At 37.8% G+C, this 24239-nt stretch overlaps 1 protein-coding gene across 4 annotated transcripts in view; it reads right to left on the bottom strand.

Moving 5' to 3' along the window:
• Nucleotides 1–24239, bottom strand: part of MRTFB (myocardin related transcription factor B) — a 226708-nt gene that overhangs the window by 58678 nt on the left and 143791 nt on the right. For all 4 annotated transcript variants that reach the window (XM_036917865.2, XM_057486947.1, XM_057486948.1 and 1 more), the window contains 4 exons: nucleotides 7518–7583; nucleotides 5463–5518; nucleotides 4228–4303; nucleotides 617–778 (listed from right to left, as the gene is read on the bottom strand). In XM_036917865.2, the coding sequence (XP_036773760.2) occupies nucleotides 617–778; nucleotides 4228–4303; nucleotides 5463–5518; nucleotides 7518–7583 (360 nt within the window). The remainder of the gene's footprint in view (nucleotides 1–616; nucleotides 779–4227; nucleotides 4304–5462; nucleotides 5519–7517; nucleotides 7584–24239) is intronic.

Consider the following 24239-nt stretch of genomic DNA (forward strand, 5'->3'; position numbering starts at 1 on the left):
ATAATAGTCTTTAAAGTAGGATATTAACTACACAAAATTTTTTACTGAATAAGTGGTGTTATTCTGGAATTTCTTTTTTTTTTTTTTACCCCCCAGCCAAAGCTTATGTCAGGGAAAAAAAAGGCGGCGGGGACAATGGGAACTAAGTATGATAGGACCAAGATAAGATGGACAGATACTACCACTCTTAGTCAAGTAATACATCTATACTCCTTGTTAATCACCTTGTGGACTTAACATTGAACAAGCAATTTTTCTTTGTCTCTCTTAGAAGTAAACAGAAGTAAAATAAGGAAAAGTTTGTAAAAATCTTAAATTAACAGAAACTAAACAGTGCAGTACAACAAATTTAACTTAGAAAACATGGTAATGAAATCAGAGCTGAAATCCTTAAACCTCAGCTGAGGAATCTCTGTGTGAACTGGCAAGAGATGGGGCTACTGCAGTATGTCCTATAACAGCACTAACAGTAAGAATGGGCTTCAAGGCAAGTGTTCATTATCTATAATTCACCTGGGAAACAACACTCATGCTTGGGGCTGAATTTTTAAATCAGTTACGTAAAACTTGCAAGTTTCTCTTTCTCCCAGAACACAGTAAATTCTTAGGATCTTGCCTATAATGGCTTCCTTAACACTGGAGTCTACAGGAAGGATGTTTTTCTCCACCAGCTCCATGGGACCCGGCCGTTGAGCAATCTTCTCATTCAGATCATCGGCTAGTCGAGCCCTTTTCAACTTCATCTGAGTAGCCTGCAGGGACGGCTCTGCGAATGTTTCTAAAAGAGGAAACACAGTTTGACCATTACTTGAATTACTCTCTGTTCCACACTGTTATTTCAGTCCAGCTAATTAACTTAAACTGATTTAAACATACTTAAGAGTTCTCAACATATTTATGGAAAGAGAAAATGACTGTCTAAGAATACACCAGTACACATCTTATATTTTCAGTTCTGGATAGCTGTATATTGTCTATACAATATGGATGCCCTCTGGTGCAAATTAATAAGAACTTAAGCTAAAAATGAGGTATTGCTATTGCTCATTTATGGCAGGAGCATCAAATTCACATTTATAAGTCACTGGGGAAAGGAAAATGAACAAGAGAGATTTGGTCCATGGCTCAAGAAGTTTATAGTTTTAGATTGGGCTTCCTTGGAAAGTAGTTAATTCCTAGAAGGGAGTACATTGTATCTTACACTATAACCTTCTCTACAGGATTCTAATGGAAAGAACTACAAACATATTTTTGGACTGATGGTGTCTGCAGGTTGATATAATAATTCAGATTTTGGGTTTATTTCTGAATACGTAACATTGTAACATTTAATTTCATAGTAATTAATGGCCACAAGCCTCAACTCATCTACTTACAAATGCATGAAGTTGTACAACAGATGTGAAACTACTTTAAGTATCCTGACTCATTCATTGTGTGATTCTGTCAGTTACTTGTGTTTCTGGTCATTCTTGGTGACATTTAATTACACTGTTCTAAATAATGTTTGTAATTGATTAAAAATAACAATGAGGTGTTAACACAAAATTCTGAGCTGAGAACTGCTTGCCTCTTAAATTATACAGAAGTTCTTTTAATGAAATTCCCCATAAATAATCTCAGGATTAACCTTTGTTCCTCATTCCATAGGTGTCCCGGCAGAAGCCCAAAGCTCACTGAAACCCCATAGCAATAAACTAATTTTCAGCACACCTGAGCACTTCTCTTTCCATCAGCTGTTATATGTTCACCAAAAGTCAACTCTGATTATCCAAAAAATGGTTCTTGTCTGCTACTGTCAATATGTAACTAAATGGGAAAATGATAAACTTAAAATTATTTCTTGGAAACCTAAGTTAAATGTTTTGGAATGACTTATCATTGTCAAATTAGGATACATACATAACAACTGTAAAAGATTTGGGAATAAATACTAAAATCTAGGATTTTTAAACAGATTGCTTTTCAAGTGTCTGTAAGTTTTTGTTCCATCATAAACAGAGACTGTAGTTTTCCATGGGAATTGTATAGTGGCTGTGCTTTATGCAAGAAAGATGATGCAAGCTCCATTCTTTGAAGCCTTCTCGAGAGTGAAGGGCCTAGCCCTAGGTCAGAAGATTGGCAAATAAATGTATATTTCTGTAAGTTAAAATAACGTGTGTGCCTGTCTCATCTTTATAATTTTCCCACATAACCTACTGTGGCCCAATATTCTTCGATAAAACACCTCTAACCACACAGGATGACAGGTAGGAGAATGAGACCCTAGGATGAGGTTTAAATTCTTCTGTTATAATCTAGGTAGAATGGACTTGTTTTCTCCTCTCTCCCATTAACACCACCCAAATGATATCAGTAATATGTTTAGAAGGAAAATAGTCCAAAAGCAAATAATCAGAAGCTGGCATTTTGGTATGCTTCTGTTCTTGGACTTATTACCTCCTCATCTCCATGAGGCTGAGGCTGGATTTTAGCTGCTGAACTTCAGAAAATGATTTAGACTTTTTCCTGCCAAATACCCAGCTAAATCAAAACTGAGATGTTAAAATAACTTAGGAGTGGTTTTAAGATATTTTAAAAATTATAGATGGCACATTCTTTCTTACTTTGAGAATCCCAACTTGAGGTGTCCTAAAAAACACCACTTAAAGTTCATTTATATACATGGTTAGACTTTTAAATGTAGAACAGCTAAAAAAAAAGAATAAATATGATTCCTTTTGATAGCTAAATGTATTTGCCTTGGTTCTATTATATTAATAAAGTCTGTTATAGTTAAAAGGCAAGTTGAACAGACAGCGTTGTCCTACAAAAATGTCCTTTATTTATAGGTCAAGATATTTTCAGGCACAGAAGGAGCCATTTACCCCGTTACTTACCAGTGAACTTGCTTCTTTGAAGATTCCCTTATCCCTGACAGCTGGCAGTGCTGTGACCCTACCACTGGAGTTCTGGAAAAGCTTTTCTAGTCCAGTGGACTTCTGAGAACACTGCCCAAAGTAGAGTAAGGCATACACCTCTCACTTCCCAGCCCCAATATAAGGACGTCACATTCCTTCAATTAGAAGAGACCCTGCTTGGGATTAGAGAGACCAACTTGATGGCTGGAACTTCTTTACAACATCCTTACTGTGTAGCCAGCCTGTGCTCACTCCCCACCACAGCAGCCTGTTTATTCCCTAGAGAGCAGTTTCCACAGTCCGGTTTGTCTATTTACTATCTGTCTCTGCCTCTAGCATGTAAGATCCAGGGGGGCAGGCACCCATCTGGCTCACCTGTGGGGTCGCTAGTGTCTAGCTTGCTGGCCAATAAACACCTGTAAATAATGGTGACCACATCACTTCCTGAAGATTTTATTTTTGGACATGTCTGACCTTTAGGATATTATTCCTCATGTTGAGCAGCAATCCAGTGCTTTGTAAATCAACCCAATTGTAACTGTGTCACTAGGCCAGAGAGAACAAATCTAATCTTCCTTCTACCTTTTAATTGTCTCTACATGTTTGAGGAGTTTTCAGATTCTTTCTGTATCTCCTTCAGGTTTAACACACTCAAGACTATCACAGGGTCAAGTTCCCAGTCTTGCTCAATAAATCAGAAAAGCAAAACAATTTAAGAAAATGTAACTTGGGAATTTATGGTGGAGATACCAGCTTTCAGGAATGCTCTGTCATCAGAGAGAAAAACATCCTGGTCTGAGATACAGGTCTCACCAAAGATGGAATGAACTGTCCTACCGGCGCCAGGAGTCAAGAGGCTAGATCATCATGAAAATAAGGTGGTCAGATCAAGCTGGACTGTTGTGGGTAAGCAGAAAAGGCTAGATGTGCACCAGGTAGATATAATAGGGTCCAAGTAGTGAAATCTAAGGTTAGACTTGTGGCCATTTTTCCCTTTATGACCCATTAGGACCTAATGAGTGGGCATATGTCCCTTACTGTGAAGAAATCCTCTGGACCAAAAACGTTTTTCCAGAACAGTATGGTAGACACCTGTGTACCAGCTAGGGGGGAAGAGTCAGTCCATCAATTGGTTATTTGGAGAATCAAACCTTCCCCATGTATCTAACATAACATTTTAGCTTTGGGTCTTCATGTTGCTATCCAATTTGGAGGATGTCAGCCTGTGGGGTAAAAAGTTATTAAAATGGGAATAAATAGAAATAGTAGAATTCTCACTTCTTTTCTTGAGAAAATGCAGTAAAATAAGCAGAAGTAAAACTTCTACCTTCCAAGATATGCATCCTGACAAGTTCAGAACGATCTGGTCGGCTCCGAATCTTATGCTTCAAAAAGTTTTCAGTCTTAAAAAGGGGAAAAAAAAAAGACAAAGTCTTACCATAAATTGTTTATGACTTACTGTGGCTTTACATTTTTTTTCTCAAGGTACTCTGTTTAAACAAATTGTATATATACCCTTTTGGTCATGATTTTGAGAGAAAGGAAAGAGCAGAAATTAGTACTTTGAGAAACTATTATCCAATACATGATTTAAGTTGCAGCCTTCAAAACTGCACAGGGACTGGAAGTATATGTTGGTATAAAGCAAATACTTTATAGACTTACATTTTAAAACTTGGAAAAGGCAAAAGCTCATAATTTGAAGGTTTTTGAACAGAGGGTTCTGACTATTTAAATATCTAAAATCAATAAAATCTACACTTCAGGCCAAGTGAAAAGCCACCCAGATAACAAACTTCTTAAAATCCTTGACGCATTTTCTTTGATGAGTTCACATACTTGATCTTATTTTCTTATTCAGAACTCTACTCAGCTCTATACAATAGGGCCTTAAAATGGATTTTGTATTTTAGAAGACTAAGAGAACACTACTGCAATCCTAAGAAAATTCTTAAGGAATTTTTGGAACATGATTATTTTCATATTGCATGATAGACATTTTCTCTATAACAAAAAGAACAAATGTGCATAATGGTACTTTCAAAGAAAAATAACAAACATAGATTTGACATGCAACTCTGATGGAGTCATCTCAGCAAAAAAGCAGAGTTGAATGTAGCAACATTTCTTTTGTCAGCCAAACTGTCCTACCCTTGGTCAAATGTAACACAGACTCAGTGGGGAAACCACCTAAGGGCCTGGGACCAGCACATCACTTGGGCTGTCCGTCTGCAGGGGTAATAAATGGCAGGATTACTCCATTATGATTCTAAAAACCGCTGTGATGCCCTGAAAGCAAGAAAGTGAGAAAGTAATGACTTGTCCTTTATGTACAAAACTAGTCACTAGATTTAAAAGAACAAAATTTGAATGTTATGTATTTTCTATAAACTCCATGGTAAAACTACCCCAGAATATATTACTGTATAAGCCATGTATCCTAAAAATACATTACATTTTCTCTACTGACAAATTTAGGAGTAAGGCTACTATTTGTCCACAGGTTCTTTAAAATAAAAGAAAGCAGCACAGAAAAAGAATATTTTAACTGAAATGTCTTACTCTGGCTCGTTCCAAGCTTTTTATCTGCTCATGGAATGCTGCTGGGCTCTTCAAAGCTGCAAGAGGAAAAAAAGAAATATTTCCATGACATAGAGGAGTTAATACTTCAATCAATTGTTATAGTATATCATGTTGATTTTTCCTCTTAATCTTATTAGTTTGCATCTACAATTCCATTTATTTACTAGTGGCTCTAGGAGATCTGCAAAACTTGAAATACTAAAATGTTTCAGAATTAAAATGATGTATTTCACAATAAAATAAGTAAACATTTTCAATAGAGTTGTATGCCTAATGATGATGCAAGTATCAGATCAGACTAGTTCTAATCAATAGTTAGGGCAAATTACCATCACCAAGGAAATGGTTTGATGATTCTTTGACAGGCCTTTGCTCTTAATGTCACTCCATTAAACCTGCACTCTATGTCTAGTACGTCTGAGTTACTGTGTACGGAGAACCCACAATGGGCTTAGCCTCAGGCTCTGCGGTCAATCACAATTGCACTGCTGTTGATCATCACACACCTTGGAAGGTAGGTAATAGCTCCAGTACAGATGAAAAGCTCAAAGAGGTTAAATGAATCCTTGAAGTCATATGGCTAGATTGTGATCACAGTGGGATTTAAATCTAGTTTTGAAAAGTTCATGCTTTCTACTGTACTACAATGCAGCTCACCGAAGACACAATGTTTCTTTAAGATGTCCACTGCTAATACAGTAAACATTCCAGAATCCCAGAGTGAGAGTAAGCAGAGTTTACTAAAATATCACCTACTATGGTGTTCTACCAACTATCTTTGCAAAATCTTTTGTGCATATGCCCACCATTGCCTGATAACAACCTACACTTATAATTATGGGCAGTCAGAGGACGTGGATGGGATCTAGGACTAGGCTTACTCGGCTGTCATCTCTCCAAAACTTGGCCAATCAGCACTTTCTTGGTAGCATTATTTCCAGCTCTGGTACTTGAAGCATTTAAAAAACTCCCAGGAGCCCAGGACAAATAGGTTTGGCAAGGGACCAGCTCCAAAAAGTAGACTAGAGCTGGCTTAGCAATGGTTCTTAAACATCATGATCTGATCCTGCTTGACTGACTGGTTCATAGTCAGGAATGTAGTGGTAGAGCAATCTGGCAGATGAGCAAACCAGCTTTTAACTCTATCTCAAAGCGAGATTAAAAATATTTAGATAATTAATAGTCCAGAAAAAAAAGTTTTATTGGGAAAATATCAACTGCCGAGAAAAATTCCTTATCATAAAACAAAAGAAGGTAGTATTAATGGTTCAGGAGACTGGGAAGCATAAATGCACTTGATAATTGCACTCCAGTTTAAAGACAAATGAGTTACTTCTTCGACAAATCGATTTTTAGACAAAATCCATGTATATAATCTAAATAGCCCCCACAAAACCACTAAAACAGAAAACCATCTCCAAACTTGGTGATTAAAGAAGACAATTCGATAAATAGTCTATAAATAATCAACTCTCAGAAATGAAGGAATGAAGCCCAGAGATATTTGGAAAATATCTGTACTTGGGCAAAAAGGATTTATTAATTATAAATAGAATGTTTGTTAGTCCTGTAACTGAGATACACTTAACGATATAGAGCATATAATAGTATCAAAGATAATTAATAAGAATTAAATAATACTGAACAAGGTTTTGAATTAATTTTATCATGTTACTTTTGCAAATTTAAGAAACACTATTCATTATGTAGGGTGATTACTTCAGTTATTTCAAAACTAAAACAAATGTTGATGCTTGAAGTAAAAACTTAGCCTAAGTACAGGGTTTCAAAGGTGTTCTCTGTATAACATAAAATTCAAGTCCATCTTTTCAACTACATCTGGTTTTCAAAATGTATTCTAAATGATTCTTCTGGGTTGACAATGCCGATGCCTGGATTTTCTTATAAACTCATTTGGTAATGGTGTATCGATTAAATGGGAACAACTGGAGGTAGAGCATATGATACAGGATCTTCTTGGACATGCCCATCTGTTACATCACACTGAAGATGACAGTGGCACTGAAATCTTACGTGGCATGATGCCCTGGTCCACGAGTTGCTCTCTCGTTCTCCTTTGCTGCAGCCTCAGCTGGAGCACTGTGAAAGGAAATAATCAGCATTGGCGTTTATAAGCAACAGTATGAGGCAATTTACAAAGTTCCAGAGGAGATATAAGTTTTATTGAATATCTTCTTTTTATAACTGAATAAGGATACTACCTGGCACCAGCCAACTTGCAAAAAGAATTATCAGTTTGTGATTTCTGCCTGTTTGGTGAACTCTGAAGTTCTCTCAGCGTATTTTTTTTAGTTAGTTAATAATCTTAATTCTGATGAATAAAGCTAAGTATGTGTTGTTTAAATACAATCAGACGGTACTCAGCAAATAAAAACAGTTGGCTTATACATTAAGACTTGTTAATAAAAAAGTCTTATTTGTTGGACTAGAAATGTGAGATTCCTTGACATTCCTTGGTTTTGTTCTGATATTTAAACAAGCTAATGGCAATTTATTTTAAGGAACGATTGACTTATTTGGAGGGACTTACTCCATCTGGAACAAATTTTAAATAGCTTTAATGAAGGCCAAATGTGTAATAAAAATTAGACCTATGAGATATTGCTAATAACCCAAGGGAAAAATTCTAAATTAAGAACTTGAAGTTTAATAATCTTTGCACAAACAGAACATCATATCTCATTCTACAAGTTCTAAGAAAGCCACAAATCAATCGATAATATTTTAACAAAGAGTAAATACATCGTTAGAATTTGTAGAGAATGAGGTATACATTACAAAATGTGGAAATCCATTTGCCAAATTTAATAAAAAATAATCCCTCCCCTGCACCACCCAAATTTCTCAAGCAGCTTTCTCTCATAGCATATCTATATTTTTATTTAGAAAATGAGCTGATTTAAAAAACAAGGAATCCATGAAGTAACTTTGAAAAATATTTTCCTTGGTTTTACCTTACATTCAATTTTTAGTTTCCATTTTGATTTTTGTTTCAAACCATGGATAAAAACCAAGGTTAGCATTACTAAGGATCTGTTTAAGGGCTGTCAATATGCTGCAAGAAAATACCTATGTGTACTTCTTAAATGGTAAAGGAGGATAGAATTATCTAACAAGGGGGTAATGGCTGGAACAAGAGGCTGGCTCAGAGCAGTCTTGCACCCAGGCTCAAACACAGCACACATGGTGACTCCTGCTTGTAATAAACCTGAGACCTGAGCACGCAGGGCTCCGGGTCTTCACAGCCTTTGCTTTTTGCTTGCCCTTGTGCTGACTGCAGAGCACAGCACAATCCTAGGTACACTTCAAGAAGAGTCTAGACTGTAACATATCTTTTAAACATATTTTTTTATTCACTGCTGGAAATGAAGGTCATTTTATTATTAAACTTTTTAAATTTATTTTATTAAATACTTTATTAAATACTGAATTTTTGTTTGCTTCTTTCTTTCTTTTTGGGAACATAGGATCACAAAGCTTCGCTGATATCCCAGTTAGAACTGAAGCAACTGACAAAAGATTCTACTACACAAAAGAAAAACTTAATGAGTCAAAAAATATATGCACGTTTCTCCCATTAAAATGTTTTGATACTCTGAATCAATTATGCTCTAACAAAAACATCTTTTCCCTGATAACTTACAGTTTATTGAGGATAATGAGTTCCCGCTGTACTTTACTAGGAACAAAAATAACCAAAGACATGACCTGTGGATCTGATAGCACCCAATTGCCTGTACACTCTAAATTCTTCTATAAATGCTAAAGTTAATGTGTGTCTGAAATTAAGATGGTCGTCTTCAAGAGGCAGAGTTCCGAGAAAAGGAATAGTAAGAGGAGAAAAGGGTCGGAACAACCTCCAGTTCAAAGGCTGACACTTCTGGAACATGGTGGTCCGTGTCTGCTGGAGAATGGCTAGCAGTAGTCTTTCCTTTCTCTTAAGGGAGTCCTCAGAGAAAGGACTGAAATAGAAAGAGTAATGAAAACATCAACAGCCCCCTTCTTTGGTTTAAAACAAACAAAGCACCATACTTGTGAGACGAACGTGTCAAGCGCAGCATGTGTTTTCGGGCGAATAGCATTCTGGAATGATGGAAACATTTGCAACAACTTCATCTGCAAACCAACACTGACAACAAGAGCGCATTAGGCTTGAAGCATCTCCTGACTGTACAGGGGTCAGCTGCCCTCATGCACCTTGACAGCAGCCCTGTTAGCTACATCACCTTTGACTAGAAATCACACTTCCACCCTCATGTGTGGAGGTATCTGATACAATGAGGGTAACACACAAAATGAATGCATGTTACCAATCAACAAGTGCTACAATAAAACAAAACCAAACATAAACCATTTGTAGTTTTTATCCAGTTTTCTACATGGCAAAACAAACAATCCACTGGGGTCATACTGTTGGAAGGGGGGACAATGACCTTCCCAGTCAACACTCCCATCACTGTCTCATAATTTCCCAGAAGCCATATCCTCGCACTACAAGCACTACTCAGAGCAGTTCTGGTGTGCAGTCTTCCCTAGGCATGCTGACTGGAGGCCGCTTAGATTTTCTAGCCTCTGAATAGCCTGAGTCTAAGGCTTTTATCTTTTATTTACAAAATCTTATTATCTTAATGATCAGAGAGGTAGTCAAGGCTGTGGGGACAAGATGCTTTATCAAGTTTCTCTGGGACCTTCATGAATTAAGCCTGGAGACCATCTTCCTCCCTTTGCAGCCTCCACATTCTCATGTGCACGGGGTGGGGAAGAGGGAACACCCAGGTCACCGACTGCCACTGTGCCTGCTGCACACCTGTAGTTTGTTAAGATAAATGAACAAACCGGTATCCTGGCTGATCTCTGGAAAAGCTGATCCTCTGCATGTATTGACAAGGCTGCATTTCAGTAGCCACGAATGTATGGTCCCCCCACTGCTCTCTGGTGGTGGCAGTGGGTGTGGTGGTGGGATACAGCTGCCTGAGAAGCCAGCTTCCCAGGCACTGCCCTCGGGTCTGACAGCTGAACCCTAGAGCATTCTCCCCCTGATGCCTAGTGGTGCTATTGGGCTGGCATTATAGCCTCTATTCTATTAGTAAGCCGCTTAATATTCGGTGACCTCCAGTCATCTTGCAAGCAATTACATGTAAAAAAAGAAAATATGTAAGTCTAAAGAATTCCAAGGGAGAAAAACAGTTCAAGACACTCAATGCGCGAGTGGCTACGTCTTTCAGAAAACAAAGGACATAGTGATAACAGAGTGAAGTAGAATTCATGCTACAGTTGTTCTTTATCTCTTTTAATGTCTTTTGTCTGCGAGTGGCTACGTCTTTCAGAAAACAAAGGACATAGTGATAACAGAGTGAAGTAGAATTCATGCTACAGTTGTTCTTTATCTCTTTTAATGTCTTTTGTCTTTGAAAAATGTAGAAACTAAAACAAGCAAAAGCATGGTTCCAAGAAGTCCTTAGTTTAAAATGGTTGGGTCAAACCTACTTAATTTTCTCAAAAAAAGAAAGAAGAAAAAAGATGGGGGAGAAGATATATAAAAATTTTTATCTCATTATATAACTACATTGTATTCTTTCTGTAAAAACATTTACCACAAGCTGAGAATTCTCTAACAGCTCTGTATTTCCCAATGACAAAACTCACAGGAGATACAAAAAGAACCCACATCAACAGAGGGAGATGAGTTTACAGAGCCATTTCTTTACCCTCTGCAGCACATCTTTTTTAACTAGCCTTAGCCCAAGGCTTTTTTTATTAAAAAAATATTTTCACCTATTATGAGTCATATAGGTTCATTACACAAAATAAGTAAATATAAAAAAGGATGAGGAAGAAACTAAATAAGCAAACAATCAGTAATATCATCACCTAGAGACACATAACTACCGTTACCATACTGGTGTATTTCCTCTTTTATCTAAGCATGATTTTTGATACTCTGCTTCAACATATGACCATACTGTATACACAATGATATTCTTATTTTAATGGCCACATAAAACATTCTGTTGGGCGGACATGCCATAGTTTACTACCGAGTATCTGTTTATTACTTAGGTTGTTTCCTAAGTAATTTATGCAACTTTAAATAATGCTATTTTAGAATTTATGTATATACTTACTCCTTATTTTCAGGCATTTCTTTAATTCCTTGAGGGAGGATTATCCCTATGTTTCTGTATAATGCATAGCCATAAAGTAATGAGACTGACTTCTTCATGTGCAAACCAGTATCTTCTGAAATTATAGCAGCTGGGAGGACTCAGATACAGACTACCTTATTCCCACTTCATTTAGAGAAAACATTTTTCATTACCTACTGCATTTTTCTAAGGTGATGTGTTATTATCTAACAATTTGTGGTTTCCTATTACATTTCAACAAAGAGGGAAAAATGCATATAATTCTGAAAATCCTACTTGTTATTCCTTGTTACAACAGATAAAAACAATATTGTGTCAACAGAAGAATTTTGGTACTGCTTTTTTATATGAGTAAAAATTAGATTTTTAAGCCACAGGGCATAAATCTGCAAAGAAGTAAAAAGCTAACCTTTTCAAACAATAAGGCTTCTCTCTCACTTACCAACTTTACGTTTCCCTGTATGGCCCCGGAAGATGACTGGTTAGCCAGAGACGGGTGGGATTCCTCAAGGGAGGAACAACCTAAGACAGGCACAGTCGCAGGGGGGCCATTAGGTGAGAAATTGGGGATCAACAGAGGTGAGGCTTAGAACCTCACCCCCACTGTTTTGAGAGAAATCTTCTGCATCCGTGGATGTTTTGTTGCCCTTGTCTAGCTTGGATTAATACTTAGTCTATAGGCACACACCTGATCATCTACATTTGCTTTCTTACAGCACTAAACTATGTTTTCTACCTTTATCTTGCATCTACCTAACACTTCAGCATTTTATTTAAAAATAATAATAATAATAATAAGGGAGAAATGTGGGATTCACATATAAATCAAGTATAAAAATCAAATGAATATTCATATTTGACCTGATTGTTTATAGTTCATAATGCGTGATCAAAACCGAAAGTTTCTGTGATGACTGCCCTTGTACTGTTCACCATGTAAGAACTTATTCACTATGTAAGAATTTGTTCTCCATGTAAGAACTTGTTCGTTATGCTTCAGAAGATCGGAGACTGATGAGAATTAGGCTTGGGGTGGATTAAGGATTGTGCATTGAGTCCCCTATACACAATTTTATTGTTGTTAACAACCATTTGATCAATAAATGAGAGATGCCCTCTCAAAAAAAAAAAAAATTACATTTTTAATCACCATTCCAAAAAATAAAAGGTAGCATATCTAATGGTAATGAGGAAATGCCATTCTCATTCAGCATCAGTTTTGATATTAACAAGTATCTTCTTTTAGTTCTCTTCCCATTTCTTAAATAGGTTACAGTGCTTTTACAACAAAATTTTAGGATTAGCTTCCAATATGAAAAAAAGACCTTAAAATAATGCCTTTTACATAATATTTATACTCCACTTTAAAATTTTCACCTGTTTTTTGAACTAAGATGATGTGTCTATTCTACTCTCTCTTGTTTCTGTAAGTAGAATGTTTGAAATATGGAGTAATCAAAGTGCCCTATCACTCTAAGAAAACATATTATGCAGCATTCTAATAACATATAGCAGTTTACAATGAGTTGAAGAAAGCAGTTTTGCCTAAGGGGTTTGCAAGGGGACATCTGAGGACTATATGTTATAAAAACAAGGCAGAAATGACAGTTTCTGGGAAACAGTATGGCAGGCAGCCATGGTTTTGGAAACTCTTTATAAATAGCTGGTTTCAGTTATGCGGTATGAAGGAGGGTGGGCTAAGGAGGGGAGGGGAGATGGGCTGCTGTGGCCAAGTTGGGGAGGATCCCATGTATGCTATTTAATTACAGGACACTGGACAGAATAAACTGCAGAATCATGAGGGTGAACAAAAGCACGCACCTGAGCAGTCAGGCGAAGGCTGGATAAACCGGAGGCAATGGCAGACATGGAAAACTAAAAGGCACTCTAGAACTGACAATGTATTGACTCTGAAGTCAATGTTAGGTAAAGAAACAGACCCTGGTCTCATTTTTTAATTTTTTCAAACAGATGTTTGAGTATTGAGAGAACGGAGTGGTTGGGCTTTGGCAAAGATTTATTATGTATAGTTTTAAATAGTGTTAAATTAGGGGCCTGATCCTATAAAAACAAAAACAAGTTAGAAAAGCCAACATCCTCATACTGTCTTTTGAACTCAGATGCAGGAGGGATTAACTAGCCCCTAAGAAACATTTCAATCCCTCCATTCAATCCTGGTTTCAGTGTTTTACCAAGGAGCAGTTTAGCAGTGAAGTTTCCCATTGCATTTGTCCAACCAGCTAATGGCAAAGGACATCTTTAAAGACTTTACATTGAAAGATCAAAGGACCGATGAACTACTTTTCCTTTTCCTTTAAAATAAGTGTTTAAGAAGGTGTCAGTTACTGTTGTTACTATCACCATTACTTTAGATACTCTGTGAAAATAACTTTTTTTTTCAAATATAAAACCATAAGGATTTTTTCTAAAGACTTTTTAGAGCAGTTTCAGGTTTGCAATTTAAATTTATAATACTGGAACATGCATTCACAATTTTGATAGGGGTACTTTGCAACCCAACAGCCGCGTGAGGCAAGAGAACACTTTTAGTTCATCCCTTCCCTCATAAGGTACATCATCATGTTTTAAGGTAACTTCAAATTCAAAAACAAAGATCACTTCCTCTCACCTAAGACTACGGGCAAATCAGAGCAAAATTTGATGTAACTAGTAAGCAGTTAGGGACCAAAAGTCATCAAAAGAAATCAGTGAACGTGATGGGGCTGGGTGCAGAGATGCTTAGTGGTCGTCAGAAGCTCAGGTTAAGCTTTCTCCTGTACACCACATAGTGATTTATAAATTTGGTAGAATTTTTCCAATGTCCCCAGGTAGAAACCTGAAGCACAGACTTATTTTTTTTCTTCAAGTCCAACACAGCTGAGAGATATAATGGACAAATCGGAGATATATGTAGAATAAAATCGACAGTATGTGGTAAGGGATTGCATGTTGTTATCTGAAGGATAAAGTGGTAGCAAAGAGGATCCTAGGTTTCTGACTTACACACCTGGGTAGGCCATTTACTGAGATGAAGAGCATGAGGTGGCCTTTAGAGAGCTCAGTCTCGGACATGTTTAAATTGGAAGTGTCAAAGTGACAACTGGCTCTATGAGTCCAAGTTTCAGAAGGTAAGGTCTTGGCAGGAGACTGAAATTCAGAAGTTGTCACTAAAGTAGTATTTGAAGCCCTGGGAGTTTGCTGAGGTAGAGAATATAGAAAGAGAAGGCCAGAGAAGCCCAGGACCGAGTTCCTAGGAAAGCCAACAATTAAAAGTCCTTTGTAGGTCAGCTAGGGGGTGAAGTGCCAACAAAGGAAGCCAGAGGAAGCTGCCTCAGAAGGATGATGATCCTGGACAGTGTATACAAGTGTTTCTAGAAGGGGGTCATGTTTGGAGGGAGGGATGGAAATCAAAGACTGGAGTGGTTAAGCAGGGGTGTGAATGATGTTAATGGGGGCTGTGCTTTCAAGATGTTGCCCATGATGGGTGAGAGAGAAGGGGAAAAGCTTGAGGGGTGGGTAGAACTTCAGGCTGGAACATACTTGAGCAAGTTTACAACCAATGATGAGCAAGAGAGAGGAAAGGCCAGGTAAAAGAATGAAAGGAAGCAAATGGGAATGGATAAACATGAATGAGAATGAACAGAGGGTAAGAGGCAGCAGGTTCCTTGAGGGAGGGGATTCAGAGCCTTAGAGAGCAGGCTTTGTTAAGACATACTTCTTCCATCATAGTAGGAGGGCAATGATGATTGGACACAGTTGCAGGCAGGTTTACAGATTTGGTCTGGGATGTCCTGAGAGTTCCCAAGTGATGGTTTTTATTTTCTTAAGAAGAGGAGGAAGAAAAGTCACCTGCTGAAAGTGAGATGAATGAAGAAGAAGTTCCTTCTGAGGCCAGTGAGAGAGGCTTGAAACAATCATTGCAGATTGTGAAGACCAATTTAAAAAGAGAAACATGGTTATTTATTACTGAAATGTTCTACCTAATAAAGGCAATGGCTTGGGGGAGAGAAGTCTGTCTGGAAACTGGCAAGTCACTCACTGGCTCTCAACCCTATCATTTTCAGCAGACAAAAAGACCACAAAATACAAAATTAGAATATTTGCCAGTTCTTTCTAAAGCTCAATACATAAAATTTTTGGTGTAGCCCAGCAGTTCCCCTTCCAGGTGAACTGAAAAGGTACTCAAAATATACGTGTAAACACATTGACAGCAGCACTATTTACAACAGCCAAAAGGCGGGAACAGTCCCAATGTCATCAACAGAGGAACAGATAGATAGATTTTGGTATACCCATATGATGGAGTATTACTCAGCCATAAAAAGAAATGAAGTTCTGACAGATGAAAGTGAAAAACATGATGCTAAGTGAAAGAAGTCGGAATCAGAAAGTTACATATTATACGACTCCATATATGTGAAATATCCAGAACTGGTAAATCCACAGAGACAGAGCCCAGATGGGTGACTGCCAGGAACTGGGGATGGGAGAAAGGCATGGGAGTAACTGTTTAAGGGTACAGGATTTTCTTTTGGGATGATGAAAATATTCTGGTACTAGATAGACAGGTAGTTGCACAACACTATGAATGTACTTAATGCTTCTGAACAGGTCACTTTAAAATGGTTACCTTGATGTCATGTGAACTTCAATTAAAAAAAAAAGAACAGTTAGTAGAACAAAAGACCTTAAGAAACTAATTACAATAATCCAAATTCTCTTTTCCCACACCCCCTAGCTAGCCCCCGCTCACCACCTTAATTCCATTAACCACTAAAGGTAACTTCATCTTTGAATGACTTGATAACGACAACAGCAGCTACATTAGATATTCCTTGCCACCCTGAATTCTAGGTTTTGCTGGGATTTTTTTTTAATGGCCTCTATTTCCCCTTCTAGACCTCATCCTTCTATTCTAGCACCCTCTAAAGTGCTCCCCACTTGAAAGTGTGAATAATTTGGTCAAGGAAAAGAATTCTAGGCCAAATTTAAGAATATGGCACCAAAAGGATTCTCTATGGGCAAGTGATTATCATGGGGCAGAACCAATGTGTTTCGCTTTGTTGCAGGAATTTGAGCTTGGGGGCAGTTTTGAATTGATGTTGGTAGAACAGAGGATAACATTTAATTATGTTGTTTGAGGTAAATGACGACCAGAAGGAGAAGGTGATGGGCAAAAGAGTGAAGACCATGAAAACTGGGAGATACCGATTTCATCTCCACTTAGAATTGATGTGGGATTTAGGCTGCACTGCAGAAGAGAAAAAAAGCATGTAAGTAACTCTCATTGGTGATTAAAAAGTAGCAACCAAAGATTTCAGCCCTTCGGTTATATTTTCAGGGGTCGAATTTGCCAATTATAAAGTAAGGTCCTTCTTGGGACCAGCGGTTACCAAAGGGAAAGGGGTTGGGAGGGAAGGAGAAGGGGATTAAGGGGCATTATGATCAGCACACATAATGTAGGGGGTCACAGGGAAGGCAGTACAGCATGGAGAAAAGTAATGACTCTATAGCATCTTACTACACTGATGGACAGTGACTGCACTGGGGGGGTGAGGACTTGATAATATGGGTGAATGTTGAAACCACAATGTTGCTCGAGTGAAACCTTTGTAAGATTGTATATCAATGATACCTTAATTAAAAAACAAAGTACTTAAACAAATAAATAAGATCCTTCTTGAAGTAATTCTAAAAACTGGAAGGCAAACGGCCCCAAATAAAGCAGTGGTTGGTCCCGTAAGAGCCATGCCACCAGCCTGAGGAAGCACACTCTGTCCCTCCTTGCAGTCCAGCAGAAGCAGTGTCACACAGAGTGCAACAAATCCAAACCTCTGGCTCCACGAGGAGCAAACAGCATTTTGATCAGGAATTCTCATATTATGATTATCTTCTATTTAAGAAAGGGAGACACAACATCAAGTTAACTAAAAAACTGCAAATTAGTGTTTGATAAAGTTAGGCCTCAGACTACACAGAAAACACTACCTTCCATTTCAAGGTCAGAAAGTCTACTGCATCCTTAAGCCCACCGGGGTGGGGGCAGGGGGCGGAGGGAAGAGGCAGGTGGTAGAAACTGCAGTTCTAAACCACTGTTCCATCACAGTCTAGAACGCAGCATTTCCTTCTAAAAGCAAAAATGAAGTAAAAACTAAAATGGAAACAGTCCAGCCTAACACACTGTAGTTTCCTGCATTAATCTGCAACATGAAGTCAGGAAGACAGCGTTTTCAGCACTCAGCCTTGGAAATTTACAGGCACTTTGATAACTCTGTGGCTGGCTGCTGCTTGTTACCATGGAAACAGACTGCTAAAAACAGGGTATGTTTCTTTAAACTGATCATACCTTCACACAAATTCCCTTCTCCTTTTTGTCAAAAGTTGGAATGAAATTACAGTATGCTTCTCATGGTATGACAACGTGATGTCAAGCCAGGGGGCCTGGTACAGAATGGCAGGGGTAACACTAGCCTGTGGCAAACACACAGAAAGACACTATACACATCTGCATTTTAAAAAGCAGTGGAAATAAAGTACACAGTGGAATACACAGAAGTATAGTACAAATAACAGGCACTTTAAAAGCAAAATCATACACTTAGTTTCCTAATAACCAGAAATGTAAAGAGGTTAAAACAATACTTGATTTGCTTTTTCAGATAATTTTTTATCTGTAGGACCATGCTTGTTCTAAACCTGAAGTTCTAGATTTCTTACCCTATTTGGTTCTAAAAGAAAGTTATTTTTCTTATTTTGGGGGCAATCAGAAATTCTATATTCCACCAGTATATTAGAATTTCACTGTGCAGCTATAGGAAGAGGTACTCACAGGTTAAAGCACTTTCCTAATCCCTCTAAAATAGTAAAATACATGTTGTATAAATGATTCTGAAATGCAAATTCCTTAATGCAAATTCCTATGGCAGGCTCTCTGAATAAAAGGACAAGTAATAATGAAACAGGAAAACTGTGGAATATTATTTACCTCCAGTTTTTCCTCGAATGGTAAGCACACCTTACTCTCTTGATCCTGGCTCACTATGTAGGTTTTTCTCCCATTTTAGGGAGTCAGGAATGGGACTCACACACACATTCACAATCTCTATATATACACTCATGTATCTACCTACACACATGTGCCATTTGCCCACCAAAACATAAAGAGGACTGAGAACTCTCATCATTTATGTGCTATCTTAGTACCACAGCAACTGTGCCTGATGATGCCGATGAAAGGATGAGTGACAGCTGTTCAGGCCAGTGGGGTGGGGGTGGCATGCGCAGGGAAAGGCATTTCGGGAGAGAACAGCCACGGAGGGAGAAAGAAGTTACACCGTGCTTCTGGAGGCAGCAGCAGGGCCTCACTCAATGCAGGGGCCAGCATGGGTGGGGAGGGGTCAGCCAGGCAGCTCCACCGCTACTTGAGTCAAGATTCCTGTAAGGATGTGCTGATGGGGATCTGGACAAGGGTGATGGGCGCAGTGAAACAGAGCAGTGGGTAAGAGCTCTTTTTGAGGTAGATTTGACAGATCTATTAACAGGATTTGGGTGACAGATTATGAGAAGGAGGTCAAGGAAGGTGTCAAAAATTGCTGCCATTAAGTTTCTGTGAGATGGACAGAGGTGCAGGGCACGTTTCACGGGGAAAGCGAGAGACTCCCAGAGCCTTCTGGGAAGCAGATGGCTATCCACGTCTATAGCTGGAGAGACCTGGACCTCAGTCTGTAATCCTCATTCACTGGACCAAAGTATATCTGGGCTTCTTCTGCTATCTCTTCTACGTGAGTGCATACTTAATTTCTACAGTATCATGCAGTTTTTAGGTTTTCAGGCTGTGAGCTCCTTGAAATGGCTTATAGAGGTTTATAATCTCTGGCATGATGTTGTGTAGAAGTGCTCAAATTTCTGCCAAATGAAACTATTTCTCATAAAAAGTTACATAATTTCATCTCAAAAGTAACATGCACCCTTTTTAAAAAAACATTGAATCATGTCTGGGAAGATGAATATTTTATCTTTTCCTTCATACCTGTATGTTATTTGATTTTATTATAAGGACCATACTCCCTATTCAAATTTGTTTTTAAAAGACATTAATTTAGTGATACATCACTTGTACAACACTTTCAATTATGTAAAACACTGATAGAAAACAAAGAATAAATTACCAGAGAAATAAAAACAGATGTTGCAGAATACACATGTTTTACTTAGAGAAGGCTTTTGTAGCATTCTTTATTTCAACTGCCTATTTGTTTCTCCCACTGTGGCTCAATATACTTTAGTTGAATAAACAACAGAATCAGGATTCCATTTATTATTACATTTTGTTAATCTGGTGCTTACTTCAAAGAAAATTGTAAGTGACAAATCAGAAAAGAGAGAGGACCTGGAAGTGGCAGATAACAAAAATCAAACAATGAATAACAATTCTAGTAATCTAGTAGTAATTCTGTGCTGGGCAAATGATTTTATACACCGCAACAGTGCCTTACGGCAGCACTGCATTTGATTTTGGCTTAGCTATTAATTTATAACCGAATTATAAATTATACCTAAATGTAATATAGTTCAAATTATATTCTGTATAAGAAGGCAGGGAGAAATACAGTACTCTTTAGTACTTTCTGCATAAGAACAATATGTCTGCGAGATGCAGGACGCTAGGGGTGAGGTACAGGAATGATCCAAATAAGGATTTTATCCCTAAGAAATATTAAGGTCTAACAGTGAAGACAGAGTACAGATACATCTCACAATAGCAAAAATTCAAATACCACAGAGATGCAGATCAAGTAATTGGGAATATAAGGAGAGAAGAAATTGTTTTCAGCTGACAGATCAAGTGACTTTCTCAGGATTGGGGCTCTAAGAAACTGATCCTGCGACGCTGGGGTCACAGGAGGAGCCCTGTGAGCCCAGATGTGGAGGAGGGTAGCACAGAGCAGCACCAGCCTGTAGAACTTTCTGCAGTCGTGGTAATGGTTTATACTGTTCACTGTTCAGTAGTCACCAACCACATGTGGCTCCTGAGTAGCTGAAATGTGGCTACTGTAATGGAGGAGTTGACTTTTTAAAAATTTTATTTAATTTTAATTATTTTAAATTTAAACAGTCATATATGGCTAATGGACACTGCAGGGAGAGTATGTATGAGATATTTTCCATCACTTAAAAGAGTTTTGGTGCCTTTAGGAAAGGTATTTGTTTAATTTAGTTTCCCCAGGTTGGACTGCTCAGAGCATCTTCTGCAAATGAGCATCTTTTTCTTAAATAGCTCTACACAGCCATGTCCCATTCCACCACATTGATCTACTCCACTGTTTACTATGCAATCTACCACAAACTTTCACACACTTTATCTCAACTCTTATTAACAAGCCTGTGGCAGAATTGGGAATGTGGTCCCTCAAATTTCTAACTCCTGTCCCAACACCCATGATAGGGCCACACAATGGAAAGAGCCCAGGCCCCAAGGCACTTCTTGGAGGGCAGCTGACTAGAATAGCTAGCTACCTGATCTACCTTGGAGGGTGTTTTGAGTAAAACATGTACTTCAGTTAAAACACTGGAGTTTTGGGGTTGTCAGAGCAGTTAGTTTTAGTCAAAGTAATTAATACACAACCCAGTTTTCTTGCAGTGGTATTTTACTCTTGCCATTTTTTAGAGAGCTTTGTAAATGAAGCATCAAGTTTTCCTCTTTAAACCCATTTGCTACCATTTTGTCTTTGATAAATATGGGATATAACTAGCTGGTAGCACTGGTATTATGATTCATTATCTCAATAATGATTCATATTAAAGCACTTATCTGAATTAAATCATCTCAATTTATTTGATTTCCCCTTGTAATCACTAATTCTTCAGTTGTCAAGCCAGTGACTTGTAATATCCTTCTTCAGTTCTAGAATCAGAAATTAAACTTAAATATCATTCATGTGGAACAGAATTAGAAAATGTTCTAACTCCTTTGTGGACAAGTCAAAAGTCGAGAGTCCCTATTGCTGCTTTGACAAAAGAAACTAGTCTGAGACGAATTCTTTGTTTAAATTCGATCAGGAAAACTCAAGATACTGCTATTCTCACCTGAAGCAAAAAATAATTATATTCTTCAACTCTGCACATGGATTGGTGTTTATCGAAAAGTTAATATAAACATGAATAAAACCATGACGTGATACGCTGTGTTATTCAAATAATTCTCTAGTATGTGCTGCCAACTATTCAGTCAACAGTTTGAACACTTTCCTCTGAATTGTGTATAGGTCTTACACATTTTTTTCTTATGGTGTTATATAAACTCTTTACACCTACAAGTATTTGCTCACAAAGACTGTTTTTCCCCTAATAATAATTTCAGCTAACTAGTACCAACAACCAGAGGAATTCTAAAGTATCCCAATGTCAGTAAGAAACAGAGCAACAACTTGTCAAGTAGAGTGGACTTCCAACCCCTTACAGTAGACACACGTCAGAAACACTGGAGAGACCTAGCTGCGTCCATGCAATTAGAACTAAATGGACCCAAATTTATCCTTCCTTCATTCCTGGAAACTTGGGATCCAGACATCAAAAAAAAAAAAAAAAAAATCCCAGAGGTTGTTTTTTCAAACAAACAAAAACCAAAACCAACTTTGCTGAAAATGAATGGAGAACTACACTGTTGATACCAATAAAATTTTTAGTGTCCCTAATACATGAGGCATAAACCATTAGGCATTACTAATGGTCACTTACATATTTGTCTCTTTTGACAAAACCACACAGGATCTAATTAGTCTCTAGGGCGGTTTGGTGTTGGAACAACTGCTGCTGTATCAATCAGCTTTTGTGGGTGAATACAACTGTCGTATGACCCGAGGCCTAAAAGCAGATGAAGCCAGCAGTGGCCTGTCCAAACGCTTCATTCTGTGAGTCTGATAAGCTGACCCCTGGTGTTCATCTGCAGGCAGAGATTGTGACACACTGAATTCCAGGAGTTCAATTCAATCTTACTTAGGATCCAGGTTATTTTCATACTACTCCAAATAAAAAAGATGCTTTCTGCAGAATTTCTATTTTTTTTCCTGTTCTGATTAAATTCAGTGACTCAGAGTCACTAACTTTGAGGTAACAGATCACCCCTGGTATCTGTTTTTTTCCTCACCGTTAGCCCTCTACCAGAAAATGAGTAGAAACACAATCTGTTGAGATTAAAAGCAAAACCTAGATCAATGTAACTGTGGTGAGAGATGAATTTTATCATTCAGTCATTTCTGTGGAGTGTTTTAAAACATAAAGGTTCTTTCCCCTTACCTCCTTATTCCTATTAATTTACACAACAGTAACATATAGAATACATCTCTATTTTGTAAATACACATAGGGTTTTAAAAATTAAATTTTAAATAAAAGGAAAATGTAACAGAGGGTTAAAAAAAATGAGGGATGACAAACTGGCATTAAACCAGGCATCTCATAAAAACACTATGAAGTATGTATTATTTCTCCTCATTGTACAAATGGGAAATGAAGGCTCAGAGCAGTGAACTTGTCCAGGGTCACAAAGCTAGAAAATAGTGTGCCTGCGACTTGATCCCAAGTTTACCTCACTTATGCATCTGTGTGCTTGCTCTTCTGCCCTTTCACTAGTGTGCATGTATAAATGGACAGCATGGTCTATTGCTAAGGAAACAATCTACACAATTATGTAATCATCTCTACTTTGCTGTTCTTGTTGACAATTCTATCCTGTTTTTATATTTTAAACCCTTGGTTTCTATGCTCCTTTATCATGCTTTGCTGTTGTGACATCTTTTTATTTCTCCTATTCGATTTTCCTTCACTTTCTCAGTTTCTCAAGCAGCACAAAAACTGTTTTCAATTAAAGGTATTAATAGGAGCTTAACATTTGAACTTGACTTAAATGATGCACAGACAATTCTTAACTTTTTCTTCTAAGTTAATAATTCAACAAATTTAAGTTCCCCTGAATGAATCTCCAGAATGTGTCCTAAAAACTCCACTGGTATTGATTTTATACAAATCTACACTAAGGCTTGCTGTGCACAAGCAGAGGGCGACCCCATTGTTTGGTTCCTGGCAACAGCTATTTATACTTCATTGCGTGTCATTTGCTTCGATCTAGATGTGTTTTTCTTCCCATACCCAAAAGTGGTTCAACTCCAGTAAGTCCAATTACTGTTTCTTATTATTATCTTTTAAATTTGCAACAATTTATCATCACATTCTCATATTCTAAATATCTAAGGAAAAAAAGAGGCAATTATCTTTTTGGAAGAAGCTCAAACTACTACTTAGGCAGATAGCTCTACATTAACTCTGGGTCTTCATAAGATGAGCAAGAGTGAGTGAGTGGATAGGTGAGGGGGTGGCTGATGGCAGGAGCTGAAAGCAGATAAAATGAAAAGAGGGTATTGCGAGGCCTTTTTTTTTTTTTTTAACTTCACAAAGAACTCTAGAAAACCAAATTTAAAATTAAACAAGCACTGAGGGGGTGACCTTCATGCCTCAAATTTAGGAAAAATCTAATCTCTGTAGTTCCTGAATTTCTTCAGCCATAGCTCCTATCTCCAGTTGCGTGGACTGGC

This window comes from Manis pentadactyla, chromosome 10 (assembly GCF_030020395.1).
Source record: "Manis pentadactyla isolate mManPen7 chromosome 10, mManPen7.hap1, whole genome shotgun sequence".
In the NCBI taxonomy this organism is placed as follows: Eukaryota; Metazoa; Chordata; class Mammalia; order Pholidota; family Manidae; genus Manis; species Manis pentadactyla.